Below are 18,228 nucleotides of genomic sequence, written 5' to 3' on the forward strand. Positions count from 1 at the left end.
GTATCTGAGAGGAACATGGTAGATGGTAGGGTGTGAAAATCAATGTCCAGCAGATGAATTTAGAAAACCTTTCATCAAAACTGTAAAAAAATGTTAGAAAACATGTCATGTAATGTATTCTTTATTCTAGAATCTTTTAAGATTCCAGAATAAAAATCTTAAAATCCAGTTAAAAAAACATAGCAATATTAAAGAACTACCTACTTGTTATTAATATACATCCATTATTTTTGTAGTCTTTGAAAAACAAACAAAATGTAATTTGTTTTGAATAATTTTTTCACTGAAAATTTGTACAAAGGGGTATTTGATAAATTAAAGAATGAACATGGTTACATTCTAGTTTTGAGTGCTAGGGGCGGGTAATATAACCATATAGATGTATATAGCATATAACTGGTTATTGCTCAACCATCTATCTCAAAACAGGCTGGCCAAACTGGGGGAAAAACTGCCCTATTCTTTGCTGGGAGCAAAGAAGTGTGTGATCTACTTCTAAGTTCAGGAGCAAAAGTAGATGTTACAGATGAGGTAAGTCTAACATATCAGCATCTACAAAGTCAAACCTAGTTTTTATTCAGACCATGATGAGAGCCAACATTGTCCACTCTGAGGTTGTTGTTTTTTTGTTCTGAAAAGAGTCATTATGGTAAGGGCACCGGTCTTGAAGATTAGGTGGTTTTGAAAAGAGTCATTCAAGTGGACTGCCCTTGTTCACCAAGGGTTGAGGGGGGAAGCCTCTGAAAAGAGTCATTATGGTATGACTTGGTGGCTCAAAGAGCAAATCTTCAGTAGGAAAGGGGCAATCCACTTGTACAGATCTTTATATAGAGCCACTGTATCTTCAATTGAAATGGGTAGTGGGTACCTAATACAATCACAAATGAATGAATGTATCAATAAATCAATCAAAGTAATCAAGCAATCAAATAAATCAATCAAACGTTCACCTCCCTGGACTTGCATGGCATACCAAGGGGTCAGCCATGCAAACTCTATGGAACTCCACTGGAGTTCAGATGTTGTTGCTCTGACCACAGACCACATACCCGGCCACATACCCTAGTGATCTGACACATTCCATGAAGCATGGCTTTCAACTGTGTACTGTTTGAATATACATGGTGGAATTAAGGTCTTGTGGCTGTCAAATGGACAGTGTTGCTAGCTACATTTTCATACCAAAATCTCATTTTTGCCAAATTGGAGTGAAGATATTGTTGCACTGAACCCTCAATACATGTTTCCCAAATAAATAGATGGTGGCAAGAAAATCAACAACAAATAAACAAACAAACAAACAAGACTTTTCTGGGACATGTTTACATAGCACATGGAAATTGAAATATTAATGCTAGAATGGGGAAAAATTGGGACAATGTGGCCTAAACCCAGGCCAAAAGAAGATTTATTCCAATTTCTTACTTTTTTTTGTTGATTTACTTTTAAAACATCTTGTTTATTTGTTGTTTTGTTGAAAAGGCTGGATGGACACCACTCCAACATGCAGTGGCTGATGACAAATACTCTGTGGAAGTTGTGAAGTCACTTATCAAAGCCAAATCTGATGTAAACAAAAAATACCCAGTGAGTATATTTTAAAATTTCAATCAAAATGGATTGAAATACCAGGATCATCCCCATTTAGATGGTCCAATTGATTGTTCTCAGGCACTTAGTGCTTATTGTTCTCAGCCTGGATATTACATTTTACAGATTTTAAAAGGTAGATTACCATACATATTTATATTTCCTAGGATGGGCATACTCTATTCACAGTAGGACTTGGATGTGACAAAAGGGAAGGACTAAAAGACAAACTTGAAGCTTTAAAGACTAAGGCAGATATTGAATTGACAGGCAAGGTAAGATAGTAACTATAATTAATTGCAGTAAACCTTTGACGAGCGCATATTTTAAGCATACATCGCATATTTACTGCGTTGGACGCACTTGTCTCTGATTGGCTACTGAGGCGATCTGCTGTTGCAGAGTGGAAATTTATGAATGAACTGTGCGCCGTACGCTTTGTTATCTCCGAATTTGCAACATCACATTAGTCGTGCTTGTCAAAGGTTTACTGCAAAATAGTATATCTGGTGATTTTTAAAGTATTATTTATTTGTTTATTTATTTATTTATTTATTTATTTATTTATTTATTTATTTATTTATTTATTTATTTATTTATTTATTTATTTATTTATTTATTTATTTATATATTTATTTGTTTGTTTGTTTGTTTGTTTGTTTGTTTGTTTGTTTGTCTCAAGACAGCAGAAAAGCACAACAAAGCAAAGAATAGACTCTGCATTGCCCCCACGATCATGAGGAATTATCTAACCTTATGTGTATTAAAATACACATAAGCTTAATAATTATAGCAATATTATAACATTTTCAAACAAAATAGATTAGCATTTCTTTGCCATAAAATGTTAGCTTTTACTGTCAGATATATCCCTTTTATTTTTGAGCGAACTACGGCAAAGCAAAGAAAATTGGAATTTACTACCAGCGCACATGTCGCCAATACGTATCACTCCTTCGGTCATGTTGTGGTACGACCCTTTGTCACCGTCCCGCACGCCGTGACGTACTGTGTGTTATGAACATCGTGTATGCGTTTGACTAATAATTCCATCGTAATAATAAAGCGCTGAATCAGCTTTTAATTCAAAATCACAGATTTTGACAAAATTACAGCACTTAGAGTCTTGATTTTTGCAGGGTATATTGGTTTAATAAAGTACAATTTAATTGTGTAAAAAAAGGAATTTTAAAAATTCAGTGAGGGCGTCTTCCTCAGCAAATGTTATAATATAGCTTTAATTGCAGAAAGCATTTTAAATTATTTATTATCTTCATATAAATCAATAATACAAGAATTATTGGAAAAATGTGTACAAGCCAACCATACAGACTGGACATACAACAGTTGACTTCTGAAGCAAATACATCTCAAACAGATACATCTTTGGATCAAACAGAGGATTGGATTGGAAAACAACATTTTAGCCGCAATTAAATAATTAGAAATCTCCACCCGGAATCTCCAAAAGAATAAACAATGCCAACACAAGCAAACAAAAATGTTGTATCCAGCAAAAGCCGACATCAATGCTTAAACCATTAACTGATATATAGATATTATTAAATCCACCGGTATTTACAACCAAGTAAATAAAGATACTCCAAACATGCAAACAAAGCATTTATAACTCTCGTATAAAAACACAGTAGAAAGGGACGGCAAACTACTGAAAGAGATATTCTGCAGGTTTTAAAGAAACTCTCCATACAAAGCATCCAATAGCCCACTATAAAACACAGTAGAAAGTGGAGACAATCTACTGACAAGATTCTTCAGGTGATGAAGAAACTCCACCACCCTCTATAAAAACACAGTAGAAAGTGGAGACAATCTACTGATGAGATTCTTCAGGTGATGAAGAAACTCCACCGCCCTCTATAAAAGCTCAGTAGAAAGTGGAGACAATCTACTGATGAGATTCTTCAGGTTTTGAAGAAACTCCATACAAAGCAATCATAGCCCACTGTAAAAACGCAGTAGAAAGTGGAATCAATCTACAGACAAGATTCTTCAGGTTTTTAAGAAACTCCACCACACTCTATAAAAACAAGCAGTAGAAAGTGGAGACAATCTACTGACAAGATTCTTCAGGTTGTGAAGAAACTCCATACAAAGCAATCAATAGCCCACTATAAAATGCAGTAGAAAGTGGAGACAATCTGCTGACGAGATTCTTGTTTTGAAGAAACTCTATACAAAACATTCATGGGTGGGATTTGAAGAAACTCCACACAAAGCCTTTATTTTTCATACAAAGCCTTTATTTTGAAGCATAAAGCAGCATAATTAGACATACCATTTTATTGGAGTATATTTGACTATATGGGATTTTTGGTACATCAAGATCGAAGGAACAATTGCAAGTGCATCACTAGGAGAACTATGGACATATCAAAGGAATAACAATATAAGACGAGGGACCTGATTGGCTGCACACCACAAAGGGACAGCTGAATGGGCAGGAAAGCTGGGCTTGTTGCTGTAACAACATAACAACAACCCCAAAATTAAAACTGAATTGACCTGGAGACCAAAACCTTTTAAGTGGACTTGAGACTATGCTCAAATGGGAATATGAAAGGATAAGCCTCTACACTTAGATGTACATGACAGCCTATGGTCCCCTGCTGCTGAGACAATCTAGTTTTTAAAAGATTTGCAACTTTAAAAATATGGAATTTATTTATTTATTATTATTATTTACTTCTTTTTTTTAAATTATTATTTTTGGTATTTTTTAAAATTATTTGTATTTATTTTATTATTCTTATTTTTGTATTTTAAAGATTTTATTATATCATTGTTATTTCATGGGGGGGGTAGTGTATTCGAGCAAGATCCCAGGAGCAGGGTCTTTTACTATATGAATTATATATTTTGTAGGATGGCTTAACGCCTTTACTAGCTGCAGTCTCTGCATTGGATATTGAGATGACAAAACTGCTGCTGCAATTTGGTGCAAACATACATGCCACAGATAAGGTATACTCGATGTCTTTCTACAAATTTCCCCATTTTTATACTTCAATCACTTTCTTCCTTTCGTTCGGTTGCACCGGTGGATCCAGGGGAATAGCAGAGGGGGCGCGCAGTCGCCGTATATCCCTCAAAAATTGTGTAAAACGATACACCAAATGGCTTCAATTGGATCCCAATTTTGCAAAAATTTTCAACTTCTTCAGACATCCCCCTGCGTATGGGTAAATCAGTAGCCATTTGAGCTTCTGCTTTGGACAACCGGCAATTTATGTTTAATGCAATAATAGTGAAAACGTGTCCACTTGTGTCAACTACCCCATCATTTCACACATTTTCGGCTTTGTCAAACTTTAATTTTACACAATAATAGTGTCAAAATGGTCCACCAAATATGGCTTCAATTAGGACTTCATTTTCCAAAAGTTTCTAACTTCTCAGGAGGGGGGCACATCCCCTCAGTCACCCCCCCTGCACCGTGCAAGCCATGCACAACTAGCACTAGGGTGCTAGTCATGTGACATTCTGTAAACCGATCATGCAAAATCACCCTATTTCTGGGTACTAACAGCCGAGAATCTCAGCCCTGCTTCCCTGGTTATACGTTTGCCCAATTCACTGTAGATATAGTGATTTAACATGATTAATTACCATAGCAATAGGTGAAAACAATTTTTGAATATATTGCCCTGCACTGTAACTCTGCATCACACCATTGATTATCAAAGAATATGCATAAAGGCCTGGATCATAATTCTATGAATATTTCACATTATGCAGAGTCCATGTGTGTTTATTTGCACACGTAAGAATTATTGTATTCGAAAAGAGCGGTATTATATTCAATCTATGATTGCACACATACACAGACATGACAGGTGATGAGTGCAGGGCAATATATTTTAAAAAAAATTCACATATCGCTATGGTAATTAATCCTAGTTACATTATTTTTTTTGTGGGTTGGGGGGTAGTGTATTCGAGCAAGATCCCAGGAGCAGGGTCTTTTACTATATGAATTATATATTTTGTAGGATGGCTTAACGCCTTTACTAGCTGCAGTCTCTGCATTGGATATTGAGATGACAAAACTGCTGCTGCAATTTGGTGCAAACATACATGCCACAGATAAGGTATACTCGATGTCTTTCTACAAATTTCCCCATTTTATACTTCAATCACTTTCTTCCTTTCGTTCGGTTGCACCGGTGGATCCAGGGAATAGCAGAGGGCGCGCAGATCGCCAGATATCCCTCAAAAATTGTGTAAAACGATACACCAAATGGCTTCAATTGGATCCCAATTTTGCAAAAATTTTCAACTTCTTCAGACATCCCCCTGCGTATGGGTAAATCAGTAGCCATTTGAGCTTCTGCTTTGGACAACCGGCAATTTATGTTTAATGCAATAATAGTGAAAACGTGTCCGCTTGTGTCAACTACCCCATCATTTCACACATTTTCGGCTTTGTCAAACTTTAATTTTACACAATAATAGTGTCAAAATGGTCCACCAAATATGGCTTCAATTAGGACTTCATTTTCCAAAAGTTTCTAACTTCTCAGGAGGGGGGGGGGGCACATCCCCCTCAGTCACCCCCTGCACCGTGCAAGCCATGCACAACTAGCACTAGGGTGCTAGTCATGTGACATTCTGTAAACCGATCATGCAAAATCACCCTATTTCTGGGTACTAACAGCCGAGAATCTCAGCCCTGCTTCCCTGGTTATACTTTGTTTGCCCAATTCACTGTAGATATAGTGATTTAACATGATTAATTACCATAGCAATAGGTGAAAACAATTTTTGAATATATTGCCCTGCACTGTAACTCTGCATCACACCATTGATTATCAAAGAATATGCATAAAGGCCTGGATCATAATTCTATGGATATTTCACATTATGCAGAGTCCATGTGTGTTTATTTGCACACGTAAGAATTATTGTATTCGAAAAGAGCGGTATTATATTCAATCTATGATTGCACACATACACAGACATGACAGGTGATGAGTGCAGGGCAATATATTAAAAAAAAAATTCACATATCGCTATGGTAATTAATCCTAGTTACATTATTTTTTCTACCGCGAATAAATGGCATAGATTATTCAGTTTTTGTTATTGCACACTTCATTTATTAAGTTGAACAAAATATAACCAGTGGAGCCGGGCTGAGATGCTAATCCTGAATCCATTGCTTTTATTCTGGCCAATGCAGAATCATCATACATTGGGAAATATTTTGATTGTATTCCTCTTCTATACTATAGAGGGTATGCAATTCGATGTCACTCATAAAAGAGTCATCCTCATTTAAATAAAATTCTGTCCTCCATAAGGTACCACGGAAAAATTCGCATGATAATACAATAAAACGTGTGAGGTATGAATGGTTGTGGAATCGATCTAGAGACTTGTCCCTCTGTCATCGTAAGTAATCTTAGAACTGCCCTCCAGCATGGCTGCCATTTTAATTGTAATACCGTTCCGGTTGGTTTATTGCATACACTCTATAGGAGCAGAATTCGGTCTTACATCGGCTAGCAATGGTCCAGAAAGAGGACAGGCATTCCTTTGACATACATAAGGATATGATATGCATCTTCAATGAACTCCTTAAATATCATGCTGAGGTGACATCAGTGAATAAGGTATGAATTATGAAAAGACTTTGTGAGTCATTAATAGGGGCATTTTGTGATCCAAATCCTCACTCCCAGCCGGCCCCCCACTTATCTTCAAAACAGTTGGGATATTTATACCATTAGAAACCTAGGATTACATAATGTATGTATACATAATATTTCTTGCAGATTTGATCATTTGCCACATAAATTCTCCAATTTGTATTTTCTCACCTGGCTGTTGACAATAAATTACAACACTAGTTAGAGAATAAAGTTATTGTTTCCACTGTCATGCATCTATTGTCTCATATAACATGGGCAACATCATTATTTTAAGACATGTTGTTTGATGGCATGTAAAACTACGCCATTTTAAAGAAAAGGTGAACAATGATGGCGCTATTTATCTTAAATCATGTTTTCATCATTACAAGGGATAGACACTGGTATAATGGCATGTAAATATCTGAAAAAGAGTTCCAAATAGTAAGGATATTTTCAAAAAAACTTTTTAGCATGAAATGTAAGGAATAACTTATATAATTTGGTTAAATTAAATTTAAAATAAATGTAAATAGCACCCTCAATTTGCACACATATACACAGTTTGAATAATTTGATATAGAAATGAAATATTGTGAAAAGTTGAAAAATTGTATTTCTATAATAAATTATCTTGATGTGATTCTGGGACTGAATATTCAACTTTAATGCACAGTTTTGGGAAAAAAGCTTAGACATATTAACTATGTTTTTCTTTTATAATGTTAAACTGATATTTTTTGCATGTGTGTTCATTTAGAAACAATGCACCATAACTAATTTGTTGATCCTGAACCATGGAACTTACGAACTTGCTGAATTACATACACTGCATGCACACCTTCTCTGCCCAGTCATCTTGGCAACACCTGATGAGGTAGCGTATATCCCTGCACAGTGTAATTTACCCATAGGAAAAATAATTCTGTACCGTGCATGTACAGCAAAACAATCAACCAATCAGCATTTTGAAAATCATTGACCCAATGACATCATCACTACATTTTCATTGATAAATTATACCAGCTTCAATATTGCGACCTGTACTATCCGAGACATATTACCCACAATGCATAGTTTCTAAAATGAACGATTTGCATAATTCGAATGGACAATTTCTCTGTTTTAAGTGGTTTCAAACCCTGCTAAAATTGGTCAAGGGAAAGATTTCTTATAAAATATTTTATACTGATATTTCCTGGAAACTCACGGATGACTTGTGAGTTAATATATAAAGTTCAGAATTGTTAAATAACATCCGAGGTTTTTATTGCAAATAATTAACTTATGAAACACATTTTATGGCAAATTATTAAAAAATGATTTAAAAAAAAATTATAAATCCACTGATATGTACTTAAAGTGTATGTAGCTGGGAGGTACAGCCGATGATCATTTAAAAATTATGACTTCTCAAGATACACATTTTTTCCCAAAAAAATTTCAAGGTTTTTTTTGGAAAAAATGTTTATCTTTAAGTCCAAATATTTGATTGTCGGCTCTTCTTCCCAGCTACATACACCAAAAAGTGAATATCATAAGATTTACAAATTTTACTTCGATTAATAATCAAAATATCAAAAATATAAATTTTTAGTAATTTGCCATAAAATTTGTATTATATCCTGAATTTCAAAAAATTATTTGATATCAGAAGGACATTCTTACAGAGCCCTTGAAGTGTCATGTTAAAAAAATTTTGGGCAATTATCTTGAGATAATAAAATTATCCCGGGATAAGATCTTGAGATAATAAAATTTTCCCAAGATAATAAAATTATCCCGGGATAAGATCTCAAGATAATAAAATTATCCCAAGATAATAAAATTATACCAGGATCTTTATCTCTTATCCTGAAAATTTTGTTACCTCGGGGTAAGTTTATTATCTTAAGATCTTATTCCAGGCAGGGGTAGCATTAGGTTGCTTTTTGGGGTCCCGGACCCACCAAAATAGAGTTTGGACCCCCTGTTTTTAAAATTTCCCCCATTTGTGCAACTCAGACTCACCAAAATCTACTCAGGACCCCCTACTTTTTAATTTACTGCAAGTTCGGGGGTCCCTGCTAGCGCTACCCCTGATTCCAGGATAATTTTATTATCTTGGGATAATTTTATTATCTTGAGATCTTATCACATGATAATTTTATTATCTCGAGATATTATCCTGGGATAATTTTATTATCTCAGGATAATTTTATTATCTTGAGATCTTATCCCGAAATATACTTCTAGTGCCCGTTTCTATTCATCGTTATGTATTCTTCTCCCGTGCATTATTTTCGTGAACTACTTCGCGTGCAGGTTTATATAAACCTACACGCTAAACAATACATTATCTAAAACCCGCACACTAAACAATAGATTTTAAATAATACGTGCACGCTCAAATACTAGAAATACTACTTTCACATTGCTATATAACTTATATAACTATGTTCGATATATATACCACCAAAAAAGTACGAATATACATTCTGTGGTGTTAAAATAGTTATAGGGTATGGTATTTTTTCATGCGCACTTTGTAAATCATAGGTTACAAACTGTTCTATTTTGCAACTATCATTGCCAAAAATTATGATTAATGAACTCAAATAAATCAAACATCAAATGAGAATAATCGAGCTTCTATTAATTAAAAAGGGCTAAAAACAGGTGGACCATAATTATACAAGATGACACCATTACAAAATATTCAGCATTTTACAAATGAACTACATGTAGGCCTATATCTAAGATAACATAAACACGCCCAGGAAACACACACTAGTGCATAATATCATGATCATGCTTTATAATACTGAACAAATTGAAAAATTCCACTGTCGTGTGTTTTTAACAATATTAGTAGATTTTAAAGTTCAAATTGTAGAACTATAAAGTCCAGTTGATATTGATATATAAGTTTATTCTCTCATCTCCATTCACCGCAGTACTACATGTTGTGGGACGTCAAAATCGATTGTTTCTAGGTCAACTGCTTCAGTGCTCTCTGTATTCGGAACCACGATATTAAATGATCACAACATAAAGTCAATTGGTTACAAACCATGCGTGAATAAGTTACTAAAGTATATATGACGTATGGCGCAATCGATACCATTGATAGCTAACTTCTACAGTGATTGATTTTCTTGACCAGTTACTAGTAAATGCTACTTGGTCAATGACCTGATGGTGTTTTTAAAATTTAAGATATTTTACCTAATATAATGAATGCAGACATTGTACTCGTGCAAATGCATTCGTCAAGATAATCGCACTTGCCATGGAGTTATTGCACGGCGCGTGCGATTATCTTGACTAATGCATTGCACTCTGTACTTCTACTCCAGTCCTTTCTTTTCTGTTCATTATCCTTATCATAATTTTATTATTGAGATAATTTCCCCCCAAACTATTTTTAACATGTTACTTATGGGGCTCTGTACATTCTTTGTATTCAGAATGCAATTCGATATGTCCGATGTGTTCTCATGTCCCACAAAATATACTGTGCAAATATTGCTATACAAACCCTTAACTTTCCTTCATTAAAATGCCCATACTGATTTCAGTTGTTTTCAATGAGACATTTGAAATATTTTCTCATGTTTTTGTATTTGAACACTCAGAATGAAGATACACTTCTTCATATAGCAGCTGGAGAAGGCCTTATTGATACCTGTCAGATATTGATCAGTCATGGAGCAAAAATCAACAGGACAAACAAGGCAGGTGAAAAATTATATCCTTTTTGGTCTCCTATACTCTGTCCAGTATTGAAAGCATATTGTGCCAAATGTTGTTTTATGGGTCAAATAGCTTAATCAGGAATATTACTTTTTTATATAGGAAGGGAATACACCATTGCATCTGGCTTGTGGGGGAGTATGGACATGTCTTCTACAATCTGGGGCAAATCTGCTTGTTATGAATCACGTAAGTTTATATTGTTATTTATTATTATTATTTTATTATCACTATAAATTTTACCACCGAAAACACAGACTATTTTTAATTTTCAGCTGTATATAAAATAATATAAAAATGCATTGCACCAATTAAATGGCTCATAAAATTGCATGGTCTCTCTACTGTTGTCGTTGCCACCAGTACACTGAACAAAGAGTCCAATTCTTGTGTTCTTTTTAACAGAAAAAGGAAACGCCACTTCACATGGCTGTAAAACAAAACACCACTTCACAGGACTATAACAGACCATATGATTACCTGTTTGGTGATTCTAATAACCTGACTTTCTGTCAGACTTTGCTAAGAGAAGACCCCTTTATCAATGCCAGAGATGGTGTAAGTTCTTTTACATTTTATAATGTTGTAGCGCAATGATTACAGTGGTTAAAATGTTCCCTTCCGTCTGTCTGTCTGTCGTTTCTACCTCTATGATGTGGGATATTTTATTTATATGAGGGTCATTCAAAAAGTTATACCTCCATCATCACATCTGTTATCTTACGTGCCAGGGTATTGAAATTAACCATGCTAATGCTGAAAATCTGATTTTTGGATGCTTAGATGTGTTGGTTAAATCGAAAATAGATTTGGTATGTCTGAAACGGTCTGAAACAAAGACCATTTTGATTAAAAAATTTCCCACATCTATGTGGAAATCATTAAAGATTTATTTATTTCAATAATCAAATTGCAAGAAAACCGATACATGTCCATCCTTCATACTGACTCTTTTCAATAGGTTGTTGATTTCGATCGGGTGACCACTTGTTGGTTCAAGTCGTATTAATTGAATCATATCCTAAAAATCAAATAAGTTGTATGCACAATTTTTGTATTTTTTTAAAAGTATGTACAAGGTTATTAACAACCTGTTACTTTTACTTCCACTTCAAGACGCATCCATTGCTTAAAATAAGGATGTAGTTACGAATTACCCTTAAACGTAGTCTAGTCGAAATCGGGCAAATTTCACTAATATTTGTGTGTCTGTTGAACCCTTTGATATTTTCTTCTGATATAAGACATGTTTTAAAAGTTCCAAGGGAAGTTCCAAGGGATGTCAGGGAGCTCAAATAGGAACTAACATAATTATCTAAACAACCAAAACTCAGCTTTTCATCAAATAACTTTATTTTTGAAGCCAAGATTTAAGAGTATAATCTTGGGTAATTTCAATATCCTGGCAATAAGATAATAGAGATGTGATGAGGGAGGTAGAACTTTTTTGAATGACCCTTGTATATATTTCAGGACTTTCCGCTGTGGCATATTGAAGAATGTGGGGCAAGTCAGAGATTCAATCATTTCATATATAGGCCTAAGTAATATATATTTAAAGACAAATACCTTTGTCGCACTCTTGCTCTAACCCTCTCTCTCTTTCTCTCTCTGCCCACATGTTTCAATGTTTTAATTGCTGAACAATATAATGGCTTCTTGACATTGGGGGATGGCTATTGGTGTATAATATGTGGCGCATGAAGTAGAACAGGGCTTGGCTATAGGCCTATATGGCCCCAGCATTTTAACTACCAGAGGCACTGCAAGGCCCTACTATGGTTCAATTTCTACGAAAAATAAAAAATAAATAAATGGTTTACAGTTCTTATGTCCTTCATTTTGTACTTTTCTCTACAATATCAGGTTATTTATGCACAAAGCTAGCTAAGACACTGTTTGCAGTATTTGGGAAACAGTATAAGTTCCCAAAACCCCACTTTTATTAAGACCATGCCTTTTTATCTATCAGGATGGAAATACACCATTACACAAAGCAGCAGAAAAACGGAACAGAATTGAATTCAAACTGCTGATGGAACATGGTGCAAATGCTCTGATTAGAAATAAGGTAAGATCAAAATAAATCATATATCATAGTCATGTAGCTATTGTTACAAATGCATACTATTAGTAACCCCCTATTTGTTCATGAAATACAGGATAATATCTAAGGTCTGGTGCCATATTCCATGAAGCCAAAGGCTTAATGAAATACGTAGATATTTTTGGCAGTTCATTCCAAAAGCGTGGATCAGTAATATAGCAAATGATACGTCTCTCCATGTGCGAGATTTTCCTGTATTTCATGAGAGCAAGCAGGGGGTAACAATTTTATTCTGATAGTGAACATGAATTATATATTATCTTCTGACTTACGGTAACGGATCATGCTAAAAGTGCCAAAACATCAATTGAAAAGGGGCACTTAAAGGAGTATTTCGTGATCCTAACATCCTCTTTTTATGACATTTTTCAGTACATATCCACAAAAAAAAGCACATTCCCAAAATTTCAGTTGATTCCGATTTTGCGTTTGCGAGTTATACATGATTTAATGTATTACACTGCTCCATAGACAATACGTTGTAATTTCGTTCTGGTGCACCAGAACAAAATTCAAATTTCACGATATCTTTGCTAAACGAATTAATCTGCAAGAAATATTTTGTACATAAACATTATGTAGCCAGAGTATTCCAGTGATATAAAAATCTCCACTTTTTTTGAGAAAAGTGGGGGGATGAGGCTGTGGATCACTAAATGCCCTTTTAAGGAGGCTGTGTACTCTCAGACATACATGTAGTAAAAGTGCAATAACTTTGTAATTATTTGTGCAAGACATATAAAAGTATACATTTTTATGAAGGACATCAAAAAATCTTAATATAAATACAGATTTGGGGTAAAAACAACAATTATGAAGAAAATCACAAAAAAGTGAGTTTTTGTTAATTTTTTTAAGGACACAAAATAACAAAAAAAACACTCTTTCCAAAATATTTTATTTTGTTTTTAGCTCAATCTTGAGGCTCCATTCCAAAAACGCTTATTTTTATTTTTTGATATTGGCCTTATTTTTTGAGATATTGACCATATTACCGAGAAAATGAACATTGAAATAATGACCGTTGAAGTTTAAAGTGGTCACATTTCGCACTTTCATCGAATCTCGCAGGAGAATGCGGCAGTTTTTATTTTTCTACCTTACATTACATAAACATCGGGTAAATCCACGGCCCCTTGAGAAGTTTGAGCGAAATCCATTCATAACTTGATATTTAAATCGAGGGAAAGAACTTGAAAAAACCCACATTTTATCACCTAAATCGAGGGAAAGAACTTGAAAAAAAACCCCACATTTTATCACCTAAAACGGAGCCATTTGACCACTAGGTTTTTGTGCTTCCGTAGTGTTTCCATAAGATGCGCCGCGCATGCAGATAAGCGTCGCGTATGCGTAGCGTATTTGTGCTTTAACAAATTGCGCGATACGCAACGCGATCGTTGTTCTTGCGATGTACCCTGCTGGTACAACAAAGATTTCTTTCCTTTTCAATTTCAAACACGAGTGGAATAGTGAAATAAAATCCTTAAAATATTGCAGTTGGAGTTTACAAATATGGATTTTCATTCCTTGTATTTATAAAAAACATAACAAAGTACAAACATATCAAAAAAACTCAATTTTGCGAAAGAAACAATGTCTAGAGTACACAGCTGCCTTAAATAATTGCAAGTTAGAAAAACACACAGGGGTGATAATTAGGGGAGGGTGCTGCTTGGGTTGAATATGGGAAGCAGGAATTGAGCAAGTCTTCATTCAGTGCCTCTGTGTCTCAAAGACTTGATTAACTTACACAGTTCCTAATTAGCATATGAGATTGACGATATGATGGAGCAGGGACCTTTGAAAGAGCTACATCCAGTGGAGGGGGTTCTGAAATTACAACCCAGTTTTTGGCTTCATTTTGTGGGTAGGCCTATCAGTTGGCCACTGAAAGAGTGACTGCTTTGAAAAGAGCTGTAGACTGCCCCTTGTCTATAAAAATGAAGTGAAGTACACATGTATATGAAATATATGTACCGACCTTGCAGACTCTAAAAATCTACCAAAACTTAAGTATGTGGTCTATGATCTATCAGACCAATGTTCACTTATCACTCCTAATATAGTTCCAAGTTAAACCTATGAAACAGTCTTCTTTGTCCAAATAAAATTCAACAATAATTTGTGTCTCATTAAATAACAGGCAGGTGAGCAGCCACTGGATTTGTATGGTGACCACACACCAAGGGAGCTGGTTGAGTTGGTTCAGGTAAGAAAGATGTTAACTGGTTGTAGCCTATTTCACATTTTTTAATTATCAGTACATTTGTCACCATATTATCTAGGTGTGTTGCCTACACTGCCGACACGGCTTACTTCCTATCAAATTTCATAAAATGAAAATTGAAAATAGGCCATTCTAAGTGAGAAATATAAATAATGTTAGCCATTTACTGAAAATGGTTCGAGTAAAAATATAAATGTTTTATAATGATTTTATAATAATAATAAATGATGATAATGATGATGACCACAACAATGGCAGCTACAATAATAATATATTAAGATATTTCAACAGTAATATGATATCTTGTCACCAGAAACAAAGAAAAGAAGAGCTGATGTTAGAAGGTGAAACCAAACTTGACACAGTTAAAGTGTTACTTCTTGGTGAGCCAGCAGCAGGAAAAACTACTTTGACAAAAGTACTGACTGGCAAAAGGTAGGTAGTCCTGCTGCCAGCCATATTTACCTTGTTTTACTGTAAATTTTGTTTTTGATGGATATTGTTCATCCAGACCACCTTTTTGAAAGATGATCTAGTCCTAGAGGTCAAAACTGTTGAAATGTTGTTTCAAATTTTTCCTCTTGTCAATTGATGTCATAACTTAAAGGATCCAAAAACGTTTTAGCTATATGCGAGTTCTGGGGTGTATTTCACTAAACCTTTAACCCTTCGTAACTCAAGTAACCATTTGTAAGTTATGAATACCCTTTTACTAGTTGTAACCCTACGTAGGGTCCCTGTTGTAAAAAGATACCAATCATAAGTCATTTGAGTGAAATGGAACTTACAATACGTCATAAGTTACAATTGATTTTTGAGACTTTTAAGAAAAAAAAGAAACTTTGTAAAGTTTAGTGAAAAGGACCCTGGAGTTATAAAAGTCAAAAGGTTGAAGATCATAATTTGGTCTCCATAGGGTAAAAACCTGAAAAATGCTCATTTTTTCCCCAAAATTAATATATTTCAGGGTATCACTGATGAAGATCCTGCCTACACTCCAACTGCTGGGATTGACATTGACGAATTTTCCCTGGAAGGTGCAGGCAACTTTTCAATATGGGACTGTGCAGGACATGAAGAGTTCCATGTGACACATAGTCTCTTTCTTGAAGGAGATAATACTATCTTTTTAGTTGTCTATGACTTGTCAGTGCTTACAAGAAAGAAAAAGGCCAAAGAGAGGTATTATGAAAAGGTAATTATCATGTGTTCAAATAACTTACAAGTAAAGTTGTAATTGAAAGCTGAATTGTGCTTTCCAAAATATCAATAAAGAACATATTGTATTTACAACCTAGGACCAGCACATTGTCCAACTAACCACAAAACAATTACCTGAACTGCAACTATACAACCAGAGGGTCCATATTTATTAGAATTGTTGCTTCTGACCTTTCGATGTACCACTTGCATTCTTAATCCCAGAGGTTAAAAGACATTGCCTACAAAAAGAGCAATAGGGGGCCTACATAAAATGTATTTCCCTTCCTCCTGTAACACAACCTTACATGATATCACCTTTAACCAAAAAACTTACAAACAAACAAAACCTCAGTTTTCAGACTTCAATTTCATATAGCTTAGGATTATGTGACATTTGGGGTATAAATATTCATGGAATTACATTTTTGTAAAGTGAAATCATTTTTATTGTTGCAGCTGAAGTACTGGTTATGTTTTGCAAAGGCCGGAATCAGGCAAAATAGTACAAAACCAACTGTACTGTTAGTTGGCACACACCTTGACCAGGTATCAACAAAGACAAATGGTAAGATTCTTGTTGTTTATTATTATTGATATAATTCTTAATAATATGTGACACGATCTGGTCCATGGGGGCCAAAGGCGGCAAATTTGTAACTGAGAAAAGGTACAAATATGAAGTAAAAAAACATAAAATACATAAGAAAATAGACATCAAAAAATTTCATAACTTTAGAGCCAAGTGTGCTAGACCTTTGGTGTTTTAGTAAATGATAGCCTATTGAATGTATAATGTAATAATTACAGTAACTCAATGTTCAAAAATGCCTCCTTTGGCCCCCATGGACCAGATCGTGTCACATATATAAATCTGAAATGACAAGAAAGACAGTCAAAAATCATATAAGATGTGGATTCAGTCAGCAGTCAAGACGAATACCAACTGAACAATTGTACAATAAAAGGCATGATTTTGTTAGCAAGTTTTATGGATCCAAAAAGAAGAAACACTCAAACTCCAGCAGACATGAAATGTACATGCTACCCTACCTGCTCACTTTATCATTGTAATAAATTTCAGACTTCTAAGGAAAAAACAACCAGAAGAAATTGCTTTGGGTACTCCATGGATCATCATGGATACCTTCTTTAGTATGTGATTGCCTTAACTTTGGTACCCGGGCTTGGTACCCTTAGCAGGTTTTAGTCACATTGCCTAGTTGCTCTCAAAAAAGCCATATTAAACTTTCTAACCTGAGGCTTAGTATAGAACTTATTCCTATACGTCCTATTCCGATGGTTCTCAAACAAGGACAAGAATTTATTTTTGTTTTAAAGCATGTCTTGTGTGTGAAATATTGACAATGTTCATTTCATTATGCACACTGCATCCACTGCTCTAGGTAAGAAGGCAGCCCAAGGGACTGTGCAAGCTCTGCAAGACCTATTCAAAGAATTCCTGAACATCAGTGACTGCACAATAGCTCTTAACACCAAAAAGAAGGACTCAGAAGAAATGGCCTGTTTGAAGTCACAGCTTGGAGTACTTGGTAGTCAAATCAAGGTAAAAGTGTGCTCCAAATGTTGAGCTCAAGCTTTCATGTTTTCACATTATGCTCGTTTCAAAATAACCATTTCATATTGAATATTTGCTAATTGGATTGACATTCTTGAAAAAAAAACCCTGTTGTTTGATGCTGAATGTATTT

General features: G+C 34.8%; 1 protein-coding gene across 1 annotated transcript in view; it reads left to right on the forward strand.

The window, feature by feature from the left end:
* The window catches only part of LOC140164787 (uncharacterized), a 31,938-nt gene extending 13,831 nt beyond the window's left edge, over positions 1–18,107 (forward strand). The window contains exons 5-20 of the mRNA XM_072188155.1: positions 430–531; positions 1,483–1,587; positions 1,758–1,865; positions 4,477–4,575; positions 5,604–5,702; positions 7,092–7,226; positions 8,005–8,121; positions 10,862–10,964; positions 11,086–11,168; positions 11,385–11,537; positions 12,952–13,050; positions 15,233–15,298; positions 15,630–15,734; positions 16,284–16,511; positions 16,976–17,084; positions 17,923–18,107. Coding sequence (XP_072044256.1) covers positions 430–531; positions 1,483–1,587; positions 1,758–1,865; positions 4,477–4,575; positions 5,604–5,702; positions 7,092–7,226; positions 8,005–8,121; positions 10,862–10,964; positions 11,086–11,168; positions 11,385–11,537; positions 12,952–13,050; positions 15,233–15,298; positions 15,630–15,734; positions 16,284–16,511; positions 16,976–17,084; positions 17,923–18,107 — 1,896 coding nt within the window. The remainder of the gene's footprint in view (positions 1–429; positions 532–1,482; positions 1,588–1,757; positions 1,866–4,476; positions 4,576–5,603; positions 5,703–7,091; positions 7,227–8,004; positions 8,122–10,861; positions 10,965–11,085; positions 11,169–11,384; positions 11,538–12,951; positions 13,051–15,232; positions 15,299–15,629; positions 15,735–16,283; positions 16,512–16,975; positions 17,085–17,922) is intronic.
* The last annotated feature ends 121 nt before the right edge of the window (positions 18,108–18,228 follow it).

The sequence above is a fragment of the Amphiura filiformis genome, chromosome 1 (genome assembly GCF_039555335.1).
Source record: "Amphiura filiformis chromosome 1, Afil_fr2py, whole genome shotgun sequence".
Taxonomy (NCBI): Eukaryota; Metazoa; Echinodermata; class Ophiuroidea; order Amphilepidida; family Amphiuridae; genus Amphiura; species Amphiura filiformis.